At 35.7% G+C, this 25,369-nt stretch overlaps 1 protein-coding gene across 1 annotated transcript in view; it reads left to right on the top strand.

Annotated features, from left to right (window-relative positions):
• The window catches only part of LOC111514650 (uncharacterized), a 102,484-nt gene that overhangs the window by 34,478 nt on the left and 42,637 nt on the right, over positions 1 to 25,369 (top strand). The window contains exons 10-14 of the mRNA XM_074182706.1: positions 685 to 878; positions 6,508 to 6,785; positions 15,602 to 15,763; positions 20,897 to 21,133; positions 21,685 to 21,837. Of these exons, the coding sequence (XP_074038807.1) occupies positions 685 to 878; positions 6,508 to 6,785; positions 15,602 to 15,763; positions 20,897 to 21,133; positions 21,685 to 21,837 (1,024 nt within the window). The remainder of the gene's footprint in view (positions 1 to 684; positions 879 to 6,507; positions 6,786 to 15,601; positions 15,764 to 20,896; positions 21,134 to 21,684; positions 21,838 to 25,369) is intronic.

Genomic DNA, 25,369 nt, shown 5'->3' with positions numbered 1-25,369 from the left:
AAACCAAACTTGATATGTAGATTCTTATATACATTGAAACATACTGTTTGTATTTCAATATTCAAATGCATCCGAAACTTATTCACTGGTATCTCTTTTTCGCATTGTTCACCAGCGCTTTTGGAATCACTACACAGAAAAAAGTCTGCGTTGTTATCACACTCGTTATTACTATTAGTACTTGTCCAAGGACGCCACATTTTAAATAAATAACAAAAATTTTAAGTAATTATAACTTTACCAATATCGAATTTCAACACTCAAATCGCGATCAGTTCCTGAACTGAACATTGACGACACAACTGCGGAACTCATCGCTGCATTCTGTTGGTCACCGTAACATGACTTCAAATTTAATTTTATGACTCTCCAACCAATCAAAAAAGTCGGTTAGTAAAATACGAACCGCTAATTCTTCAGTCCACGTGGACTAATTCGTAGCGGCATTATTTCTTTGTATTGGTTTTTTTGGCCTTTGAGTTCGCCGATAGCTTCAAAGATTACTATATCAGTTATTTCGACTATATATGGTGGTAGAAACAAGATTAGTCAAATACATCTCATTGAATTTTCCTCACTGTTTTGTTTCTGATTTGATTTTGCTTTCATCATCTGAAGCAATCACCTATTCAAATAAAAGTGATTCTTTTCCACTTATTTCATCCAACAAATTATTCATTCAAGGTGTGACTCTAAACCAAATTGTGCTGATGGATCAGATGAATTCGAATGTCCGAAAAAAAATTGCACCGCCGATCAATTCTCTTGTGATGATGGAAACTGTATTTTGGACCTATTGAAATGTGATGGTGTTATTGATTGCAATGATAGGTCTGATGAAGAAAACTGTGGATCAAGAAACCCTGATGTATGTAAAGGTAAGTTATTAATATGACACGCAGTTTGATCTTCCTCTTGAAGATGATCACTTGGTGATCAAAACACGTATCGAGGTGTTAAAATAACGGTTTGATGTTGGGAAAAAACTCCAGTAATATTCACGAATATTGTATTCCAACCTGGATTTCCAAATAATACACACTGTTAGCTAAATATTATTGAATTGGATATTAACAGATGAAACTGTTAAGTTTTTTCAATAGGAAATTGAAGTTGAGAAATGAATTAATTAACGTATCAATATGAATTTCAATTGAACATCATGTAGAGGTTACTTGTAATCAATTATTTCTCAATGTAATCCTCTGAATACCAACATGTGCAAACAATTAGTCCTCATATTGTCACACTTCATCAATTTTTGTTAATCAATCTTCCCAGTACTGAAAATCCATGTCATTTAATTTAAATGACAAATGGCGAAGACGATCTATTGCAATAAATGAATATGTTTTCGAAACTATCATTATGTTGTTTCAAAAGTTTTGTACGTTTTAATTTTCAATGCAATGAAAATTGAATGCTCCGGAATCGATGAAGTCGACGAAAGTCGTTTATGCCTGGTCCTGATTGGCGCATCTTCTACCGGCGAGAAAAATTAGTAATCGATTGGCGTGAGGTCTGGGAAGTATTTTGGGTGGGGCAGAACTTTGACTCTCAATTTTTTGGTGGGTTTTCGCCTTTGGGAAGTGCCTAGGTGGATCATCGGGGTTCACCCACTGTTATGAACATGTCATGTTGTCTTCACACATAACGATCAGAACGAAAAAAAAAATGTTGATTTGGTTGCCCTAAAGCAAAATAGCTCCACATATCTCATTGATTGTTCATTCTACTGTGTTCTGGTACATACTGATCGATAGAGAATTTTGTACTCTAAACATTGATGTTGTTCATTTTTTCCAAATTTCAATGTTTTGCCTCTTTTCAGCTTATTCAAATTTCAACTAATTTTCCTCTACGAATTCAAATCGAACCAAAGCGCTGCCAAAGCACCCCGAAAAATTACTCAGACAATGATCGTGTTGAAGAACGCAGTGTTGAACGATGGTTTGCTAAATTTCGTTCCTGAGATTAGAGACTCGAAGATGAGTCCCGGATTGGTCGACCTACAGTAATCCAGGACGAGAATTTGGGGACCCTGGTGGAGCCTGACCCCTGTATCTGTATCTGTAGAATAGGAAGGATGAGTGTAGACCCACAGCACTCAGGCCACATGTGACCCATTGTACATCTTCCCGAGGAGTTCATCGTCATCCCAGGAGGTCATCGTCCATTCTGCCCTTTCCAGGAAGGTGGACAGGTCACTAGAAGACATCTCCTTTATATTGCTGGTGTAGGCCAGCGGAATACACACTCTCATTGGCAACCTTGAGGTGTCTTACGGTGGCCTCCTCGAAGGTTTTGGAAGGTGCAGTGACATTACTGTCATAGAGCGGCTTCTTCGATCTTCTTGGGATTCCCTCCATGGAGGTGCACAAGTGAGGGAGCTTTCCTGCAGGGGCAGTCGGTTCCTTACGCCTTTATTCAAGGCAGAGCTCTTGGCGCCCGCCACAGGAAATGTCCTTGCTCTTGAAAATGGAGTGGGGGAGGAGGAGGATGCACTTATAGTTGCTGCATTTCTGCCTCCTTCGCTCTTTTTCTCCTTTTGGCCTCGGCGCCGCAAATGCGCTTACGCCTTGGCCTTTGTATCACATCACGAGGTGATCTGCTATGTCCAGCCTCATTTCAAGCGGTAGATTGGGGTAGATTCAGTTCCCTTCACCCTACTTATTTCTGCCACTGACCAGAAGTCCGGCAACCCCGTCCGTAAGGCCACATTGGCTTCCCGGACAAGGCCTCCAGTTCTCTGACCGTTCCCCTATCCGCCACCTGGGGACGCGCCCGATAGGTAGCCCAACCCACGGAAGCCTGACCCCTTCCAAACGATGCGCGGGATGGTGGAAGAACTGGGCATCAGCTCCCATGCGGTTTTTGATGGTTTGAAACGTATTGGAAAGGTCAAAAAGCTCAAAAAGTGAGTGCCTCATGATTTGGACGATCGACAAAAATTGTCACTTTTCGAGGCCTCTTCTTCTTTGCTTTTGCGCAATCAAAACGATCTTTTTTTGAATCGGATCGTCACGTGAGATGAAAAGTGGATCCTCTACGATAACAGGAGACGTCAAAGACAATGGTTGGAAACCGATGAGCCAATGGCGAAAACCTACTGTATGGTGGTCAGCGGCTGATGTGATTCACTATAACTGTCTGCAACCGGGCCAATCAATCACACCGAAAATTGCGTCAGCAGCAGCAGCTAATACTGGTCAACAGAAGAGGCCCAATCCTGCTCCACGACAACGCCCGTCCGCGCGTTTTACAAATCACCATCCGAAAATTGAACGAATTGAGCGACGAAGTTCTGCCTCACACACTATAGTCCTCAGACCTCTCGCTAATTGATAACTTTCTCACCGGTTGATTCTTAGCCAATCAGGACCAGGCAAAAACAGCACTCGTGTACTCCATCGAATCCTGAGAACACAATTTTCATACTGACGGAATAAATCGACTTGTGTTAGGTTAGCAAAAGTGCACTGATTCAAATGGCGCTCATTTCGATGAATTTAAATGAGTATTTACTGAGATGTTACAGTTCAAAGTAGACAGTTGAGAATTGTCAATATAGGTATATAGGTGTGAATACCATCGGTTAACAGTTGTTCAAAAGTTGCTGAGGAAAAACTTCAAAATTACAATCCAACTCAGTAAACTATTTGAATTGAAACATTGTAAAATTACTTTGTGGAGTGTCTAACGCGGAAGCACAGAAGAGTAAACAATTATTTTGTGGCGGTTTTAAACTATTACATATGTGATGCTAATGTGTCCCGTTCAAATCAAAATAAACGATAATAAGGAACCTTGATTAAGAAATGAGGGTTACGATTTGCTCTTATGTCGCTTTCAACAGAAGTGATCTATCTAGGATTCCAAGAAGCGGAGATTCGCCAACCGTTATTCTTGGGGAGATATTGAGTGTATTATTACGGTTTTCCCCGTGGGTTGACCAACAATTGACTACACTGAACAATAATCAAACTTAATTTTATTTCACTTCAAATACAAAAAACACTCCAACTAAAACTTCAACTATTATTCGAATGTCTATCGCCTTACTAGATCGCTAAGCGCACCGCACTGTCACTTCCACCTGACTGTCTCGATAGGCGAGTGGATCGCATTTATATTTGTCAATCGAAGGCGCTAGAAAATTCCTCGGATTTCCATCGAAGCTTGTAGCATTATTATCGCCACATCTAAAACGACAGCGAACATTCGCACGCTTTCAGCTACGTCACAATTAGTTTATAGCTACCAGTGGCGGCTGGCGTTATTTTCTATAGGGCGTGTTTTACAACAGTATCATCAGTTAGCGACAAACAGATTCAGTTTTACTGAAAATATTGTACAGAGGCAAACGGAAAATGCTGGCCTAAAAATTCATACATGTCTGAAACGCATTTTTGCAAGCAAATAGTTCGTACCAATAAAAACACAAAATGTTTCTTCATACCTGGGGTGGAGACTGGCTTTTCAGGTGTCTAAGTTCTTCGTCAATGTAGATTTCAACTAGAAAGTTTCGTGTATATTCTAAAATAAATCCTACGACAGTAGATGATTATCTCCCTTGAGGTGAAGAAATGTTCGAAACATTTCTTCAGATCCACAAAATCGTGTCCGTGTCTGGTCCAAAATCAAAAAAAAGAAGAAAGGTACGTCGAATGATATAAGACGGATGAATTATGCGGAAAAAATGATATCTCACAAATAAACTTTGTGATTGTGGCAATTTTATTTTGTTGAATTGTCGATTCCAGCAAATATAGACTCGTTTCACTTCCTGGCATATACAGGGTCATACTCCATCATAATACGAAAAGAATTGTTTTTGTTATATTGTAAAATTTTATAGACGTTGCCTTCCTTCATTATGAAATCTACCGGGAGTTTACTAAAAATTGAACCATTCCACAGATTTTTGAGGTAGTGACTTCAAAACCGTAACAACAACTTACAAAAAAACTAATGCTAGTTATTTTATTTGGAAAGTATCATTGATTCATGATGTTATTGGTCGAATAATATTTGTTATAAGAGCGACAGATCTGTATTTGAAAAAAAAAGTTGATGGTGGCGATGTTAACAGGACACGATTAATCGATAGATAGACAGATTTCTTTTGAATCGGAGTTTTAAACGCCGGTCTCATACGATCTAATATCTTGGCCAGACCGTGAAAGTGAAAGAGGCAGAAATATTTGTCACGCAGCCCGAGCCACCCAGGAGAAGTTTGCAGTTAGTGCCCTCTTCTGTAATATCAATACAGAAGAGAGGAGGGATGAGTTGCATGCTCCCCAAAAAGGTATTCCATAACGTAGTCGAGATTCAACAAGTGCATGGTAAACGGTCTTTGCGACATGGAAACCCAACTCATTTGAAACTACTCTAACTGCATAACATCCTGAGGAGATCTTACTCTTCAGTTGTTTAAGGTGCTCATCAAATGTCAGCCCATTATCAATGAATACACCGAGAAACTTTGTGTTTAATTTATTTTGTAACGTCAGCGTCTATTGAAATGTCATCAAGCGAACATTTGAATGATATTATATTCGTTTTGGATGCATTTAGAGAGAGTAAATTTGCATCGCACCAGCTCTTCACCTTCTTCAAGTCTTATGATATTATTTTAATTAGCTCCATTGAGTTTTTTTCTTTCCACAATATTGTAGTATCATCCGCGAATAGAGTGAAACTACCAGATATGTTAATCATAGATATGTCATTCATATATAACAGAAACAGAATAGGGCCTAACACAGAACCCTGTGGTACACCAGATTCAATGGCCCTGTTCTCCGAGAGTTCCGTTGTCCTCACCATTTGACTCCGACCTGAAAGGTACGATTCAAACCAAGTGTTCGTTACACCTTTACATCCATATTTATGAAGTTTTTTTAATAAAATTTTATGATTAACGCAATCAAACGCCTTTGAAATATCGCAAAAAATTGCGACGGCTACTTTACCAGCATTCAATTCAGAGTAAATTTCATATAAAAAAGAGAAGATAGCATCATTTGTATCTTTTTCCTTTTGAAACCCAAACTGGTGCTTATAATACAGTGCAGTTTTAAGAATTCATCTAAACGTAGTTTGACTAATTTCTCAATAATTTTTGCTAAAGTCCGTATTGTGCCTACTATTGAAATACAGTCGGTGTTGTGCCTACTATTGAAATACAGGCAATTTCCAGATATTTTTCACTTGTATTTGTATCAGAAGATGGCGTATTACGATAGTCTTGGATAATTTTGGCGGAATTTTTGTTTTTTATTTCTAACAGTAGTTGGGCAAATTTGTCTAGATAAAGACAAAGCTTAGGTATATATTATTCGCACGTCTAGACACACTTTTGTGTTATTTTCACTATTGAGAAACAAAATTTCACCAAGTTACTCCATGTATTGTACTGATTGTGTATTTGTCACCTTGGAGGAATTTGATTATAATGTATTTACAGTAGTTGTTTTTGTGAATTCGAAGTATTTTTTATTCCAGCTGATCAATTCCATTGCACAAGTGGTACCTGTATACCGTTAGCTTGGAAATGTGATATGGACAAGGACTGTCCTGACAATTCTGACGAGTTGAGTTGCAAGGGTCTAAGATGTTCTGCATTTGAATTTTCTTGTGGGCCTCCTCACTATCATTGTATTTCAAAACGTTGGGTTTGTGATGGCGAAAAAGACTGCAGTGATGGTAGCGACGAAGTTAATTGTACTGCAACTACAAGTACAACTGAAGTGCCGAAAAAACAAATTGGTAAGGTGGTACGATAAGTTTCATGGATTCTGCGTATAATATTTCACGGTGAAATCAGTGTACGATCTAACATTTTGCATATTTTTTATGTGTTCAGGATTGCATTCTACGTAGAAGGCTAGTCGAACTTCAAAATATTGAAATGAAATCAATGATAGACGTATGGTGACGATTCAATAATACAACAATAAAAAATTACATTGATGTACTCTGCAATAGAATAGTCAAATAGAATATTGGATAAAAATACATACAATAAGACAATTAAGTGTTTTTTCAAATCCCAGAGAAATTTTCTTTTTATTTTATATCATCAATCACATGCCTTGTAGATTTCGTATTAGAAATTTTGAATAGGTCAAAAAGTTGCAGACACTATCAAAAATTGAACATTCATTTAAATATTTTATAAGTACAGTCTCACTAAGTATCTATTATCGATTGATGATGTACATCAATTTTGTAACTGAATAAAATGATTTCAAGACAAGTTTTTGTTTTAATCTTACTACGCATTTTAGCTAATGCTTTCAGTATACCAACAGAAAGCTATACAGTACCTCAAATGTGGAGTAGGTTGGGTTAGGTCTAAAGTGAGTGGGTCTATTCGACCCTCCACCGAAACTCGCAAGGGTTTATTGTGGCTCACACCTATTCACGCTCGGCCAAATAAACCCAGCTTCCTAACGAAGCCGGTTTGTTTGTATGGTGAGTGGTCTTTCAGGTCATATGGTAAGAGTACGGCTCTGCCGAACTCTAAGAACCTGATTCGGTCCCCAGCGGGGAAGGCACAAATTATATGCTCTGCTGTTTCATCTGTTTCCAAACAGAGGCGAAACACACTGTCTTCCGACAGTCCAAGTCTCTGCATATGATGATTCAAATAACAGTGACCTGTAAGAAGGCCTGTTAGACATCGTAGTTCATCCCTACTGTAGTCCAACAACTGTTTGGTATCAAACTTCGAAGGGTGAATGAACGCCTTGGAGTGAGCCAATTCTGCCAGAAGTCCATAAAAATTATTGTCATCCACGTGTTCAATGTTTGCTTGGAAAAGCGAAAAGCGATGCAAATGTAACTGAATTAAATTATTTCAAGACAGGTTTTTGTTTTAATCTTACTACGCATCTCTAGCTAATGCTTTCAGTAAACCAACAGAAAGATGTAGAACAGTACTTCAAGTGTGGAGTGACCTGTTATTTCTTTCCAACAACATTTCGTCAAGAATGGAAAAATTGTTTTTGAATTTGATCTAAATTTCTCCTAATCCTCAAATCCAAAATTCAAATGATGAATTTAAAGATTATTCAAAAACTAGTGAACCGGCCCGGGAAGCAGAACATATAAGTCTTTTTCTCGTAAAGGGCGTGCTTTTGAAGAAATAAGGGCTAAAAAATTCACCCTCGAGAAAGTGTTTTCCAGAAGATTCTGGAATGTTGTGAAATTTTAGAGATGCTTACTCTGAAATTTTCGGAAATATCTCAGGCAATCGTGAAACATTCCAGAACAGTCTTGAATGATGTGGAGTATTCTGTAATATACGAAGAATTTCTGTGATGGGATCACCCAATGGTGGAGATATACACTGTGTCCAAAATAAGAAAAAACAGCATGGGGATATCGGAAACGGTAAGTGATACGGGGTCGATTGAATTGGAAAAAAGTAGCGCATTTATGTGCATAATAATAATATGCCATTTAGAAAGTTTTGGTATTCCGAGTAGTTTTGAAGATATCCGAGAAAAACCGAAATTTGAGAATTTCGGTTTTTCTGATAATTTTCTCCTAGCTTTATTTTCAAAGGAATTTTGTGTTAAAAATGAAAAATGGTAGCTTTTCGAATACTGAAAATGTGATATGTTGTCATGTTACATTTTGTGCCAAAGAAATTGTGTTGATGCTGAACGTGCGTCCTCTAATAAGTATCCAAAGAGGCGACAATATGGTAAATCAATATTTAGTTCTTAATTTAAAAGAATACGGATCATTTAAAAATCCTGTGGTTTCCTGACAAAAGCAATCTAATGAAGAAAGTCAGCGTGATGTATAACAGGCCGTTGTTGAAAATCCTGAGATTATTTGAACCGTCGCGTCGCTTTCCAGGACAGTGGATTGGTACTCATAGTGATAATCCTGGTGTAACAAATGCTGGGTTTATCCTTATCCCTTTCTCAGACAGTGTAACAATGTATGAAAATAAGGCAGCTGCTGTCACCAGATGCAGATTTCTCCATATCAGAATTTGGAAGTTAGGCAATTCAGAAAAAGGCTGTAGGGTTCGTGCCGGTCGTACGAAGGCCGACTTTTTTGAAATCTGATCATTTGCTATACCTATTTATATTCTCTCTCATTATGTGGTTCCAGAACTGAATTTCAATCTTAATTAAAATGCTTTTCATTCACTATTCTCTTCTCAATCGATTGACAAAAAGTCTCTTATTTGTTTTTGTTCTCTTAACTTCATCTTACCCTACGAGGATGGTATTTTTCTAAGTCCAAGAGAAAATGAAAGTCCAAGGTTTCAAATTTAAAGTATAATAAGTAGAAAACGACTCTATGGACAAAATAACAAAAAAACAACGTGTAAAATGTTATGACAGAAAAAAAGTAAAATTCAATTTTTTTTTGTTTCATCTGAATAGAATATCACACAATACATGTCCATTAGGAGTTATTACATTTAGTACATATATCGCTCATTTGCGAATACAAGTACTTAACAATCATTGTGTTCCTTCGATCAATAAGAATACAAACTAAGCATAGGATGCTTGTGTTTTGCACTTCTTAATGATCATCCAGAAAATATGCCTAGAGTTTATACAGTTTATGAATCAGTCGAGTCAGACGAGTATCAGTAAATATTGATTTCAGATAAAAAGCAAAGAGGTACAGGAATTTTTATGAGGTAAGTATTTGATAGTTATTTAAAATTATAGGTATCATCAGCTCAACATTATTTTCAGATGAGTTCCTTTACTTTAGTTTTGAAATCTTTCTCCCTTCTCAATTCTTTCACATATAAAGGTAGTGAATTATATAATTCAGGGCCAATGAAGAAAACAAATCTTTGTGACTTTTTTTGAAAATTGGCAAGTCAATAAATTTGTTTTCTATGAATCGGGTAACATAATGTTTAAGCGGATTAACAATGAGCTTTGTTTTACGATAGGTAGATATATATTAGGCAATAATATGCAAATAAGTTTTTGAAGTTTAGTTGCTTGGATTCCTTATACAGACTTAATGTATTATATAATCTGTCCTTTTTGAAGAGTATTCTTAGCAAACAATTTTGAGTAGTTTGCTATTTTTTTTAGCGTTGCGGTAGAGACCTCCCCATATTACTATGCAATATCTTAAAATTGACTCAGCTAATAAGTTATAAATTATGGAAAGGTTCTTCCTGCTGAGAATATCACGTAGCAAATAAAACTTATGTATTAGCTGCCGTAATTTCTTTGTTACATATAATGCATGTTCATCCCACCTTAGGTGTTGATCCACTATATCACACCAAGATACTTTAGTTTATTAATATTTTCAATCTGTGGACAACCTCTAAGACATATTTCATCACAAGAATTACTATGTACTGAAATATATCTTTCTGTAGGTTGGTCTTCACTAGTTAAAGAGAAGGTGATTCAACCAACTGTGGATATGAGAGAGGCTTAATTTAGTACATTCATATACCTGTTCCCATGTATCATTTATGAAAACAATAGCAGTGTCATCTGCATATGCTACTATGTGGCCATGAAAGTTATTTAGATCAGCAATGTCGTTAATATACACGAGAAACGATATTGGACCCAGCACTGAACCCTGTGGAATACCTATTGTGTTTTTCAGTGAATCACTGAGACACTCTTCAATTTTTACTTGCTGTGTCCTGTTTTGTAAATAATTTTTTAATAGATTCAGTGCTGTGCCACGTATGCCAACTTTAGTGTCGAAAGCTTTGGCAAGTCAAGACATTTTTTTGACTTATCCAAGCCTCCGACAATATTTTTAAGATCCATCATTGCATCTTCTGTACTCATATTTTTCTGAAATCCACACTGCTTCTCTGTGATACAATTATGCTTGGTAAAAAATTTCATCAGACGACTTTTCGAATATTTTTGCAAAGTTGTTTATAACTGAGATGGGTCTATAATTGCTAGGGGTTTTGTAATCACCAGATTTATGAATGGGTGTGATAATTGCATTCTTCCACTGGGAAGGTATTATACCTGTTTCTAAAAACAAATTTATTGAATGTTTCAAGGGGGCAATAATACTAGAGTGTACTGATTTTATTAATGTTGTGGATATTTCATCTTTCCCAGCGGCACACTTATTTTTCAATGTTGAGATGGTTTCAATTAGTTCATTATCTGACAATGGGTGTAGAAATATCGATTCATTCAGTGTTTTATCCGAAGTTATAAAACTTCTATGTGGATCCATTTTTTTTTGTCTAATCTTTTCTGCTAAGTTATGCCCTCTATTTGTGAAGTATATGTTGAAGATATTTGATTTTTCTGTGTTATCTGTAATCTCCTTTCCATTTGTTCCTAGTGTGTTTATCGTTCCTAATTCCTTTTTCGACGAAGTTGAATTGCATGCACAATTGATCACTTACCAAACTTTTTTATAGTTATTTCCTGCTTCCATTAGTTGGTTTTTATGAAATTTTTTTTGTTTGTCTTATTAGATTATTCAACATATTTCTATAGTTTTTGAATTCTATTTTGAGTTATTCAGAGAAATCTTTTTTTAGTTTATTTTTCAAATAATCCCTGTGTTTTATTGATTGTATTAGAATAATACAATCTATAAAATAAAAGAAACTATAACAAAGGATATGCCGACAATTCGACCCTGATATTTACTATTAATTTAACCTGTTGAATAACTACACATGCACCCACTCAGTACAAAATACTTTTAGTTTTACTTCTACTCTAGGGAGAGTGGTGTATAACTTTAAATTTTCGTCCTTTTTTGTAATTGTATCATGAACTCTAGCTAAACAATCAGCACTAGGAAACCAACAATATGTAAGCTCTTTGCAAATAGAAAGTGGATTCAGACAAAATAATATGTGAACTCTTTCTAAACATCAACTGGTTAGTAAAAAAAATAACACTGACATGACGCCTTTTTGGGTGGTTCATGGTCAACCATCGGTTCTATTGACCCAGTGTGTTTTCAACACCAACACTTTAATTTCGAACTCCCCTGTACCCGTTACCGGTTTATGATTTCACTACCGATTTTACTTAAATTTCGCACCACGCGCTTACAAACAAATTAACTCCCCTATTTAGGCCACCTCTCTCAGCCTCGAAGGCTGAGGGATGAGACCCCCGATCTCGTCTCGACGAGATCCGGTGAGACCGACTTCTTTGTGTCTTTCTGAAGAAACTCTCCCAAGCCCTCGCGTCAACAACGCTAGCCTCAAATACCTCATCTCAGCGTTTTTTCAACCTTCCCAAGCTAATGATAATCGGCAGGATGCAATATATTCGTTTGTTTAGACTAGCTCAAATTTAACATGACCACAACGACGCTCGAAGGTCCGACAGTTACAACGTAATTCAGAACTTTTTCAACTGGAAAAATATCGACACCGAAGAAACGGGTGATCGACCTCGATCTCAACGAATAAAATAATATTTTATGTTAATATCGCAATGGCAGTTATTACACTGGCCTACAAGGTCCCCCGACCTAAACCCACCAGACTTTTTCCTTTGGGATCAAGAATCATGTGTACTCTCATAATTTTCAAAATGAAGATTTGCCAAGATTGGTTACTGCATCCTTCAGCAATATTGTTCCGAGACGAGCGTACTTGTGCTTAGAAAATGACGGTGGGTTATTTAAACACTTGTTATAAGTTTCTGTTCATTTCCCATAATACATATAAGCTCCTTGTTATTACATTACAATTACATTTTATAAACTAAACTTTTGATATTGCGACTCATCTTTGTATTCAACAAGGCAAAAATTCCAGCAAGTGGTAAGTTGAATAAAATATATTATAAATACGAATAATCAATTTACTTCTAGCGCGAAGGTACTATCTAAAATTGAAGAATAGCAGGTTAAGTAATCACTTCTCATTATGCGCAAGAAATGGTTATGAAATCAAATTGTGTGATACGTTGCTGTATTCACAATGGAAAATGGAGTCGTGAACAGGGTATACTTTAGTTTCGACCCATATAAAAATACAAAGTTGATGATGTTTTCCAAAAGACGAAATGTCGCAGAAAAATTCTGCTTACGTTATCGTGTAGTCCTTGAAAAGTGGCCATGGCAAAGTGCTATTTGTTTTACATTTCCTTTGAAAATAAAGCTAGGAGGAAATGAAAACGAAATTCTCAAATTTCGGTTTTTCTCGGATAACTCCGAAACTACTCGGAATATTGAAACTTTCAAAATGGCATATTATTAGCACATGAATGTGCTACTTTTCTCTGATTCTCTTCATTCTTATGTGGGATACAGTGTATAAAGCGAAATTCATCGACCTCAACTGCAAGACAACATCACGTCGCTAAGAGAAACCCTACAGTCTGTATTCTTGTAATAATGAGATTTGATAACATTCACTCAAACAGAAGAAGATTCAGAACTGCCAATTTCAGTATTGAAAAAGGTGAGTATTTTTTAACTTGAAGATGACAAAATAAATTTCGACATCAACCTTCAAAATGACTCACTACGTAATACAAAAACAAGACAATCGCAATCTTCCTTCTCAGGTCATAGTTTCAATTTTGAATTATTTTAACGAAAGCGTTTGCACAAAAGAAAATTTTTCAAAATTATGGGATTAAACGGATTTTTAATAGGAGGGATTAATTTTTGGGAAAGAAATGTTCTGGTCTTTTACTTCCCCATCTTCATACAAAATAAAAATGAATGAATCTTTGAAAGAAAAGAAGAAAACAATCAATTTCGAAATTAACTCTTTACAAAGACATGTACATCATGCAAAGAGGTAACGTTCGGACAAAAAAGTAAAAGAAAGTTTTCTCAAAACAACTACTTTCTTGTAAACATTGAATCACGCAAAGAAAAAGTTTTCCTATTCAGTTTATACTCCAAACTTTATTTATGGAATTAAATTAGGTGTCAATCACAGAATTGACACACAATATAGTATATGAAACAGGTAAAATTTCACTAACATGGAACACTGTCATCCTCAATGGCGGACATCCGATTTTTCGGAATAAGACACTTGCCTTATTGCCTTTTCAGCACCAATTTTACTTTCTTTGGAAGATTCCCACTTTTTTTGTATAAAGATGGAGAAGTAGGAAGCCAGAGTTTTTCTTGGCCAAAAACATTAGCATATTCGTTAGAAGAAAAGTCCTAGTCATCTCCTCATGATGTCGATTTGATGAGCGAAACGCGCGTCCATAGATAGCATTTCTCTTCTGGTGGAGGAAAAATGTCAATAGATACTGATTCGTAAGTTTAATGTACCTATAATATATAAAAAAATAATATTGTTTTCTTTTATAACTATGTTCAAATGTTTAAGTTTATGAATTGAAGGGGTTATATTTTTAGGAGTGATTAATTTTTGTGAAAGAAACTTTTGGCTTTTTACTACTCCATCTTGATACAAAAAAGGACGAGGGAATCTTCCAAAGAAAGGAAGGAAGTAATCAATTTGAAAATAAGTAACTCTATACATGGATGTGTAGATTATGCAAAGAAGTAACTTTCAGACACAAACTGAAAGAAAGTCCTCCTGAAACAGCTACTTTCATATAAGCATTGAATTACACGAAAGAAAAGATTCTTTCGAAACAAATACTTCTATATGAACACTGAATTACACAGAAGATACTTTTCTCCACTCAGTTTGTATTTCAAACATTCTTTGTGGAATAAAAATCAGATATCATTCACATGGGTTCTACTTTGAATGAATGGTAACAAATTGCACTTACATGGAACACTGTCATCCTCACTGGTATACATCGATGTTTCGCCTTAAGACACTTGCCCCAAGGCTCTCCAATACCAAATTGGATAACATTATAGAAAATACACACATGAATTACGATTTTTAATGTCACGGAATAAGCTTGATCTGCTTATGTATAATCTTGTGGTGCTGGAGTGCCTTGCTGTTGAAGTGGACTGTATTTGTATCGTTATTTCTGTACTTCTATCGCTACCACTCGAATCTGTGCTGGTTCTGGTAATTGAAAATGCTGTTGCATATATTTAATGAATGTAAATTTTACGGAGTTACAAAAACCAACGTTTCTAACTGTCGTTGTTTTGAGTTTATGTGTTGTATTTATCATTTTCTCAATACCCACACACCACTTATGTTTAAGTTTTTCCAAGTAAGTTGTCGATCAATGTTCAGAGTTTCAGCTTTCCCAGCTGAACCTCGCCCATTCATCATCTTTCCACTTCTCTTGTGTTGATTTTAGTATTATTGATGTTATAAATAAAGACATTTATTATCATCATTATTATTTCTCTAGATCATTTCTACGAATTGTGTGTTATAGAAAAAAAATTGAAGATTATGCTCGACGATAAAATGCTTTATCAACTTGTGAACTCTTTCGCGCGTTGATAAAACAATTTTTATCATCTTGTAGTAAATTATTATTCGATAATAAGTTTGACCGTTTTATTTACTTCCACATAAATTACTTAATTATTTGCTGTAGTGTATTTTTAGGCCGAGACTGACCTTTACTTTATCACTCCTGCAGAGGATCATCTTCGAAAGTTTACATAAGCACCATCGTCGGGAATTTTACTCCAGTGTTGCTTTTCTAGGCAATGAAATACAATGCATGAACTACTCGCTTTGGTGTGTTTGTTGTGTTACTCTTCTGTTACTGGGAATTACCAAGAAGACTGGAGGACATTGCACGGGAATGTGGATTCCCCTAAGCATGTGAAGGACCCGGTTACTGCTGACTCCTCCTTAAATGACGGATTTATAAAGGTACATCTTAGATTAGGAAAGTGTCATCGAATTGTTTCCCATAATCATCAGAAAACTACTGGGTTGAAAATTTGAACGTATTCGAATAAGAGTTCATTGTAAGATTTTCACTCAATAGTTCACGAAACCGCGAAATGTGTTCAGTACTAACCTGATTTCTAAACTATGCTTCTTAAATATAGTGAAATAATAGTATTGATACAATATTTGAGAGGTCTGCTGTATGCAAGGGCGTCGCCAGCTTAACTAAGGGTGAGGCAATGTGGCAATATTATGAAGGATAAAAAATATGAACGCCTGGTATAGTCGAAAGCATGAAGCGTTACATTCTGGAAGTCTTTGCCTCGATGACGATTGTAATAAGAACAGTTCTGATATCAATGTATAAAACTTCACAAGCCCTCGACAGCACAATAACTAAATCACTTTTAAACACAATAATATTTATTCATTTTAATAAAAATTATATTTAATTAAAACATAACCTGCGAGGATTTTTTGCAAAACTTTCAACCACTTTATCATCAAAATTATTTAGATTTTTATTTATTACAGCTCTTTGTATACTCATATGGCCAGACCATTAAGGCGATCTTCTGCCATGGTGCTTTATAGCCATGTTTTCAGTCTTCTGAGGCTGCTAAAGGATCGCTCTACTGTACAGGTCGTGCATGGTGAAGCGATCAAAATTTTCAATGCTTTTTCCGTTTCGGGAAAGAAGGAATATGTTTCTTTTAGGTCATCAACAACTGTAAGATTTGTTAGATTAAGCCTATCGTGCCACAATTGCTGTCAAAGTTCGATTTCATTCTTTATGTTCGGTAAATCATAAAACTGGGCAATAGATTCACAAGTTTGTTTCAGATTTTCAGTTGTCATCTTTTGCATCTGCGCCGGGTATAAGTTAGATAATGCGAGTTTTCTTCAGCAAAACGTACTTCAAAGGAGGTGATAATTGAATCCAGTATTCTGAAGGGCTTTCTGCTGATTCTATGACGTTGTTTCCCCGTAATACGCGGCATTGATGTAATGTCCTCCTCCAGTACGGCTTTCTCCGCAACAGCTTCCTAGCTTCCTTTTCAATTTTGTCTGTCACTTTTTCCGGATTTTCACGGTGGTTTTTATTTAAAAGTGAAATCCTGGTAACGTATTCCGAGGCTTTGACCACGTCCAAAGCTACAGTTTGGAGTACGGTGACAATGGGTTCCATCAAAGCCGAGTATTTGGCTACCAACATAATCCCGAGAATGAAATAAATTCTGGAAGTAGCCGCATGCAGTTGGAACTAACGTGAATGCTGGTGAACGGCTGTCGTAGAAAGAAATGCAATGCACACAACACACACACACACCATACCTACCTGCTACCTACATATTTTTACACTGTTTTATGGCAAATCTGATAGTCGTGATGATAATGGCGGCGATTTCAAAAACGGATATCAAAATCTTAATGTTATTCAGAATATTTCAATACTTTCTACAATATACAATAAACCCGAACCCTGAACACAAAATTTCACTCACGGCGGAAAGTCTTTTGTTTGAGTACACAATATGTTAATAAATTTGATCTAATTACTGTTGAATTCTGAACAGCCATATCTTAATTTTTTAATTCAGTGCATGCGTCAAAAAAAAAAGATTGAATAAATTGTGTTATCTAAATCATTTATTAAAGCGGTAGCAATCAATCTACAACTAATGGAAGTCTTCAGATTAAATGTTCAAACTGACAGTCATTTATTTCTTGACAATAATAAAGGCGTTGCTGAAAATTATCAGCAACATCTTGAATGGTTTCAGGAGTGATACGTTCTATTTCTTCTCTTATTCTGATTTGCAAACTTTCAACATTGTTTGGTCTATTGATGTATACTTTGGATTTTAGGTAACCCCACAAAAAGTAGTCAAGCAGTGTCATGTCGAGAGAACGGGCTGGCCACTCTATGGCACCTCGTCTATCAATCCATCTGTTGGAAAAAACATTGAAGCACCATCTTGCTGACACCAGATACTCCTATCTATTTGATATAGATTATCATCATCTGGAAAAAGTCTTTTCAGCGTTGGAACTGGAAAAAGTCTTTTCAGCGTTGGAACTGAAAAATTAGTCAATAACTCCAAGTAACGTTCACCGGTTAATATTTCGTTGAAAAAATATGGTCCAATTATGCGATTATTTATAATCCCTGCCCAAACATTTACTTTTTTCTGGGATATTGAGTGTGGGCCTCCATCATCCAGTGGGGATTTTCTTGACTCCAATATCGACAGTTCTGTCTGTGGACGGTTCCATCTAAAAAAAAAGTTGACTCGTCGGAAAACGATATATTTTTCTTAAACGAAGGATCCCACAGACACCTGGCTTCCATTATTTCGCAAAACTCTGCGATCTGGACAGTCGTTGAGTTCATGTACCAATTGTACTTTATAAGGGTGATACTTTTCACTTTCAAAAACACGCAATATCCAACTTTGACTTATGTCGTAATCGGCGGCAAGTTGTCGGGTGGATTCTCCTCGATGTCTACCAAAATATCCAATTTCTTCTCATCGTCAATTAATACACTCCTGCCTGGTTTTGAAATATCTTTGACAGTCCCAAATTCACAAAATTTCGTTTCTATTCTACTAACGGTAGATTGAGAAATGTGATGATCAGGATATTTATTATTGAACATTTCACTTACATTCTTCTGGGTTCTAGTTTTGTCCCCACATCCTAGTAGTATTAACACTTCTACTCTTTGACGTTCAGTCAAATGAGACATTGCTAGAACTTTTAGCCTATTGTCTCTAAGTAATACTGAACAAAAAACACAAACAACAACTGCAAAACTGTTTCTCTTCAGCAAGTTCACAGAAAACATACAATTTTTTACTCAACTGTCACGGCTGACAAACAACTGTTGGTAAAAACAAACAAAAAAAATTGAAGGTGCATAGCATACTGTACAGCGGACGGATTCAATGGAATACCTACGTGATACCTTTCAACACTTTGAATTTTTGTTTCATTATGACGCATGCACGAAATTAAAAAATAAAGATATGGCTGTACAGAAAATTGAATACCCTTCAAAATGAGGTATCACTTGACCTCCTTTTACATTTAAAAACATTAGGGTGGTGGCTGTCACGTTGAGGGGGGTGAAGGAGGAGGGATTTTTTTATGTCACGGAGTGTCTTTCCGAATACATAATTCGACGTGTTTCGGGATTTTTTTTGAAAATGGCTAATAACGTAGAAAATGAATGTATCCGTTACATATGGTGCTCACTGTATAAATTGACGAGTATTGAGAATCAATCAAAAAATAAATGCAAAGATATAAATACAATTAATAAATATAAGCATGAAACACTGAAATTGGTTCCTAGTGAAGCCAACAAATAGAAATATATAATATGAAATCACTATGGAAAATCATACTTTCCAAATACATTTTTAATTATACAAACATATAAAGAAGGAAGTAATACAAATTATGAAATTATAAAATAACAACAAAAATTAATTGACGCTCCGGGCGAATTGATTGATTCCAGCGGCGTATTTGCTTTTTCAGCTGCAGGAAAACCCGGAAAAACCTGCATCTGAAGATCTTGATCTGTCCAATTGCCAGATTATCTAGTAACAAGATTATCGTCAAACTTAAACCAGTCCATTTCGTCTTTGACCAATGCGTAATAATGACCAGATTCAACGCCAGAACCACAATGAACAATGACTGCATGAACATTATAATAGTGGTTTGCTAGATTGAAGTGTTCATCTATTTCGAACCTTCGTAAGAGTTTGGTGCTTCCGTCAGAGGTTGAGTCATGTTTGAAGATCATCAGTGTTATTATTAGAATGACTGGTGCCTCAACTATACTTGATGTCCTATAATAGCCAGTTAGTTTGGCGCATATTTGGCAATACAGTTGATCATCACCCGTTAAAAGTTCTATTTCTAGATGATTCAACAATAAACTTTGCACAGACTGGTTATCAGTCATATTAGGAAACGATAGTTGAAGTCTTAGAAAGTCACATACGTTTTTGCTACCTCTTGAACATGTACCACAAAGTGTACTTGTGAGGATTTTTCCAGCAAAAGATCTACAAAACACAAGACGAGAGAGATTGTACGGAGTTATTCAACCAGAGCGGTCAGGAGTATTAATTCTGCTATTTTTCTGCTCACAAGAACCCTAAGAATTTGGAACAATCCTCTTGTTGTCCAAACGAGTATCTAGTGGACTTCAAAGACTCTAGAAAATCGGTTAGTGGGAAAGATGATACATTCTTACGAAATTGCAGCCCCAAATTGAGCGGCATTCCTTTTAAATCCATATTTTTCGAAAATTTCGTTCATCTGTCGCGATAAGGTGATGTCACGTTGAAGATAAAATCACTTTGTTTACCTTGAGTCAAGTGTACTGGATCCGGTAACGGAGTAATTCATCATAATCTATCATAATGTAACCACCAATACCTTGTTCTGGCGGGATAAATAGAAAATTAAATATCCCAAAACATTCATCTCTCCCAATGTACCTAGACATTGGGTTCTGGTGAATGCATGCCAAAAAACTGAAATATTGGAATCTACTTTGTGAGTAGGTTGGGAAAGATTGATGTTTTAGGATTTCATTTTGATTAATTCATTTCATTGTGTTCAGTATCTCTCCTCGATACAGTATTCAGGCTCATTTTGATTTCTAATAGAGCATTGAACATGGGATGTTTATTTCTTGCTTTCGGGCCTCTTTTCACGATATGAAGTTATTACTAGACAACAAAATTTCACTAAGATGAAGGTGTCATACATATAGTCGAGCCGCATTGAAATCAGTTGCTGTTTGAGTTGAACCTTTCCTGCACTGATGAGAGATAATAATTTGAATCCGATCTGTAGGTGATCTACACGATTGATTTCAGCATATTTCTACCCCTGTGAGGTATCTTGCACGAATTCCTCTCGAATATAATTCAATGTCCACCGTGGTACTAGCCTGGGAAGTAGTTGTTTTCCAGCAGGCATTTACAAGAACTCATTTACCTACTGTTATTATTGATAGAATGCTTTCCCTGTAATACCCTGTTGGTTTAATAAAAATAAGATTCATTATTTCATTTCTTTCAGATAAACAATTTACATGATTCACACAAACAGTTGCTGAGTCATTGGGTTGGTGGAAAAAGTAAAGTGGTCATTTGTTTAGCTCGAGATCCAGAACCCCTCAGAACTTCTCCATCAACTGTTTTCATATCTTATGACAATGGTGGTAGTTATATCAATAAAAAAGAAAACCTAAAGATGTCTGATGGAAATTATGCTGTCATAAATAAATTTTATTATCACCCCAAAAACCAAACACACGTAAGTATACTTTCAGTTGTAATTAACGTACAGGGCTTGCAGGTCCGATAAGAAATTATCATTAATTATTTCGGAAATTTCAGCTTTATTGTTGAATAGTTGAAATATATTGCTTGTTTCGTATATATAAATGAAATTTCATGTTGGAGTGTAAACAAAAATAAATAACATAAATTACCACCAACAAAAATAAAGACAATAACTGACTGCATGATGGAAAAGTATGTTCTAATAATCAATAAATAAAACACTATGTTGTCCATTCACCAAGCAAAAGTTTTCATCAATTTGGTCTCGAATATACCTGATAACTTTCTAAAGTCTTTATTTCTCCAGGGTATTTGTTATTTGCATTGTGGCAATTAAAGAAAACTTGATTTTGAGATTATATTGTAATCATTGGTACCTATAAACAAAATATTTGGTATTCTGTTACCATAACTGTGTTTTTTAGAGATAAAATTCATTTTTTCTTGTGGAAATGTTGTGCAATTCCTGATTTTATTTCCTTATTGGGTACCTATTTATTGATATTATTCATCTGCTTGTAGCTTGTATTCACCGACACGGTGTACAACTGGATATATTTAACAAGGGATTATGGAAAAACATTTGTATCCTATCCTTTAAATTTTACGCCAGAGGAAGTGTCTTTCGATGATACAGATCCCTCTACTTTTATAATTTTGGACAAAAATCATCAGGTAAGTTCAATCGTTTACGAAATTAATTGATAGAAATTCAAATTGTCAACAGACTACACCAGGTACATGTGTGAAGTCAGAAGGCTTTGAGTTGGTGGCATTGCCAAGTGTGAACTGGCAATGTAGCCGGTTCAATTTAGAAATATGACATCGAATTGATAAATTACAAAATGGGTATTTATTTTGAAAACATGTATGAGTTACATTTGAAGTCAAATGAGAATATTATGAAATTCATCATATCAGGGGACGAGTTATTTGATGATGTTAATGAATTTAAGTTTGATTCTGCAGAGTTTCGAGTCTTTTTATGGAGAACCGATATCAAATAGATTGATTATCATCAAGAGTGAATTTTTTTTATTGATTCGGCCGTTACTTGATGAAGATCCATAGTAATTTCAAAAACTACACCTCACGATTTGTAACTTTCAACCAAAATTCAGTCAACGGAATTCATATGACTTAATCAGTAAAATAGAGAACATACCAGACAACGCAAAATTATTATCCTTTGTGCAGAATCTATTTCTCAGCATACCTCCTGATGATACTATTACTTTAGTAATAGAATTATTAGATAAAAATGAATCCAGTCATAAACCGAGAAATAATTGACCTTCTGTTGTTTTGTGTCAAACAAAATTATTTTCAAATTAACAACAATATTTATTCCTCCCCAAAAGGTTTAATTGTGGGAAATCCATTAAGCCCCTTACTTGCAGAAATTTTCATGGATAATCTAGGAAGTCGATCTTTAAACATCCTTTGATTAGAAATCAAAATTCATGAAAACATTAAATTCATTATTGAAATAGAAGCAGACAACTCAATCCATTTCTTGGACTCAACAATTAGTAGAATGAACAACAAACATGATGATGGGAGACAGCCCAACAGTGAGACAGTCTTTTTTATTTTAGTGTAATTTTGTTTTTATCCATCCAAAATGAAAAAATTAAACGCCGGCGTAGGCGTTGACATTTATATCAATCTCTCTTCAAGTGGAATATTTGTAACTTTGAAGTTTGATATTTTTTTTGCGAGAATATAGATAAGTGCATTTGTCTAACTGTAAGACACATATGCCTTACAGTGAGACACTTTAAATCCAACAGTGAGACAGGGAAAATAAATGAAAATATATAATCTAACATGTCAAAAAATCTTATTTAAGCTGTTGTGTTTTGAAAAAGTTTATTGAGGATATTATTATTGAGATTAATATATCATTCTCATAAGATAATTTTGATATACTGATTGTTGCGAACATAGTTTATAATTCATATTTATTGAACACAAAAAACACTTCCAAAATAAACAAAAAAAAAAGATACAGAACATAAAAAAAATCCGTAAACATAAAAATATAATATCTAGGTATGTATCTACCTAATGTCCATTAATCCAAAATCTATCTCAAACGTAAAAGAAGGCATCTGTCGGCTAGTGTGCTAGTGTGGGGGTGGCATGATGAGCTTAATATCATTTAAAGCAACAATAGCTTCATCTGGAATATTGGGAAATACAAATTTGCTGGTGCCATTAGTTTGTTTTCTAAGATACGAAATTTCATACTCTTCTGACTCATTTATTTTCAGGACTTTTCCAACATAATACACCTTCTTCTTCTCCAATTTTCCAGGAAATTCCACGAGCACAAAATCATTTTCTGTGGGCTTTCTATGAAGCTCTTCAAATCCATTTGGATTGATTGTATAGTAGCAGTCATCCCCTGAGGATGAACCAAGTTCAAGTTCCTCCTCTGAGCTTTCAGAACTATCTTCAAATATTTGTTTCTTGACCTTTTCTACTTTTTTCACTTCGATTTTCTTCGTAATGCTTCGTTCTTCTATGGCATCTTTTTCGGGTGTATCAGTAGCTATAATACTTTTGTCGCCTATTTTTAGTTTTGCGTTCTCCTGCTTTCGGAAAGCCCTTAAATTCGTCTGGGCTTTTAAAAACATCTGTGACAGTCTTGCCATTTTTATCATTTTGTTGATTGCTATTTTCAATACTGGTTTCTAAGGTAGCATCATTTTCTATATCCGATATATTTTCTTGAATATTATCACTCACGGATATTTTCTTTGTTGATGTTGATGTACTTGGTAGATCGATGGACTTTTTTTGGTTTACATCTTCTTTCAAATCGCGATCGGTAACAGCGCTTGGTAGAAAGTCTATATCTGTGAAGACATTGGCATCGTATGGATATATATCACACTTTTTGAATGCATTTATAATATTGCTCGGTGTGAGAGCTTTTTCATGACCAAATCAGATGCACTCAGCTACCTCATATATGGTGAAAGGCTTACCTGGATGCTGCATCATTCAGGTATCTACATATGAATTATAACATGTTGAGAATGCTTTGAATACCCCCACATCTAGTGGTTGCATTTTATTTGTGGAATGAGGAGGAAATGTTAGAATGGTTACTCCGTTGTCTTTGGCCAAATTAAGAACACGAATACTACGATAACTTTCATGATTGTCATAGATTAAAAACGATGGATTTTCTTTAGAGCTGTTAGAATATTTTATAAAATGCTTCATTACTTCTAAAAAAAGATCGGCATTCATCCACCCACTTGGAGCAGCAAGCCCCAACGTTCCTGATGGGGAGCCTCGTAGCATATGCTCCTTTAGATGCACCCTAGGAAAAACCATTGCTGGTGGTAGGTATCGACGGGGAGGCACTAATGATGCAACAAGTGGTAACCAATGTACCTCTCTCCCCACTTGTTACCTTGCTAACTTGCTTCACCCCTTTCTCAGCAACAACCTTTGTTGATTTTTGAACCGTCTTAGTCGCAGTCTCATCCAAATTGTAGATTCTTCTTCCGTCAGCAAACGCATCAGTTCTTGAATATATATTCTTCAAATTTTGGTTAAAAATGTCTATTAATGTCTATTAAATGACGTCGCACGGGATAAACTACATCCTTCGGGGGTGCGAAGCGACAGTCGAACATGTCTTTGGCGAAAACCTCTCATCCATTTCAGCCCTACCATTTATCTTTCATGCCATTTGGCAGGAATTTTCTTTTTATTTTCGATTGCCATTTCATAGGCAAGTTTTCTACAATCATCAACAGACAACCCAAACATGCGTGATATAGTTTTCTAGGGAATCTCCTTCTGCGGACGTAAATACTTTATTAATACTGTAGTTGGGACTCATCCGTATTTGACTAATGTCGTCAACGTCTCTGGCTTTCTTAACATATCTAGCCAATGTCTGAAATGGTATATCTTTCGAAGCAGCTACTTTTCTCAAAGATCCTCCTTCTCTAACCAGATTTACTGCTTCTTTCATTGTTCCCTCTGCGCAATTTCCAATTTTTCTTTTCTTCGGATCCATAATTAGCCTGCAAAAACATATTTGGTCACATATGCCCAACAGTGAGACAGTGCCCAAAAGTGAGACGTTGTCTCATTGTTGGGTGTCTCACTGTTGGGCACGTGTAGTCGGCAGCCATTTTGTAGCCTCACTTATACAATAAAATTTATAGAAACAAAATGA

Source organism: Leptinotarsa decemlineata, unplaced genomic scaffold (assembly GCF_025532065.1).
Source record: "Leptinotarsa decemlineata unplaced genomic scaffold, Ldec_3_MD MMD2_tig00026328_RagTag_RagTag, whole genome shotgun sequence".
Taxonomy (NCBI): domain Eukaryota; kingdom Metazoa; phylum Arthropoda; class Insecta; order Coleoptera; family Chrysomelidae; genus Leptinotarsa; species Leptinotarsa decemlineata.
This window is presented reverse-complemented; position numbering and strand designations above follow the sequence as displayed.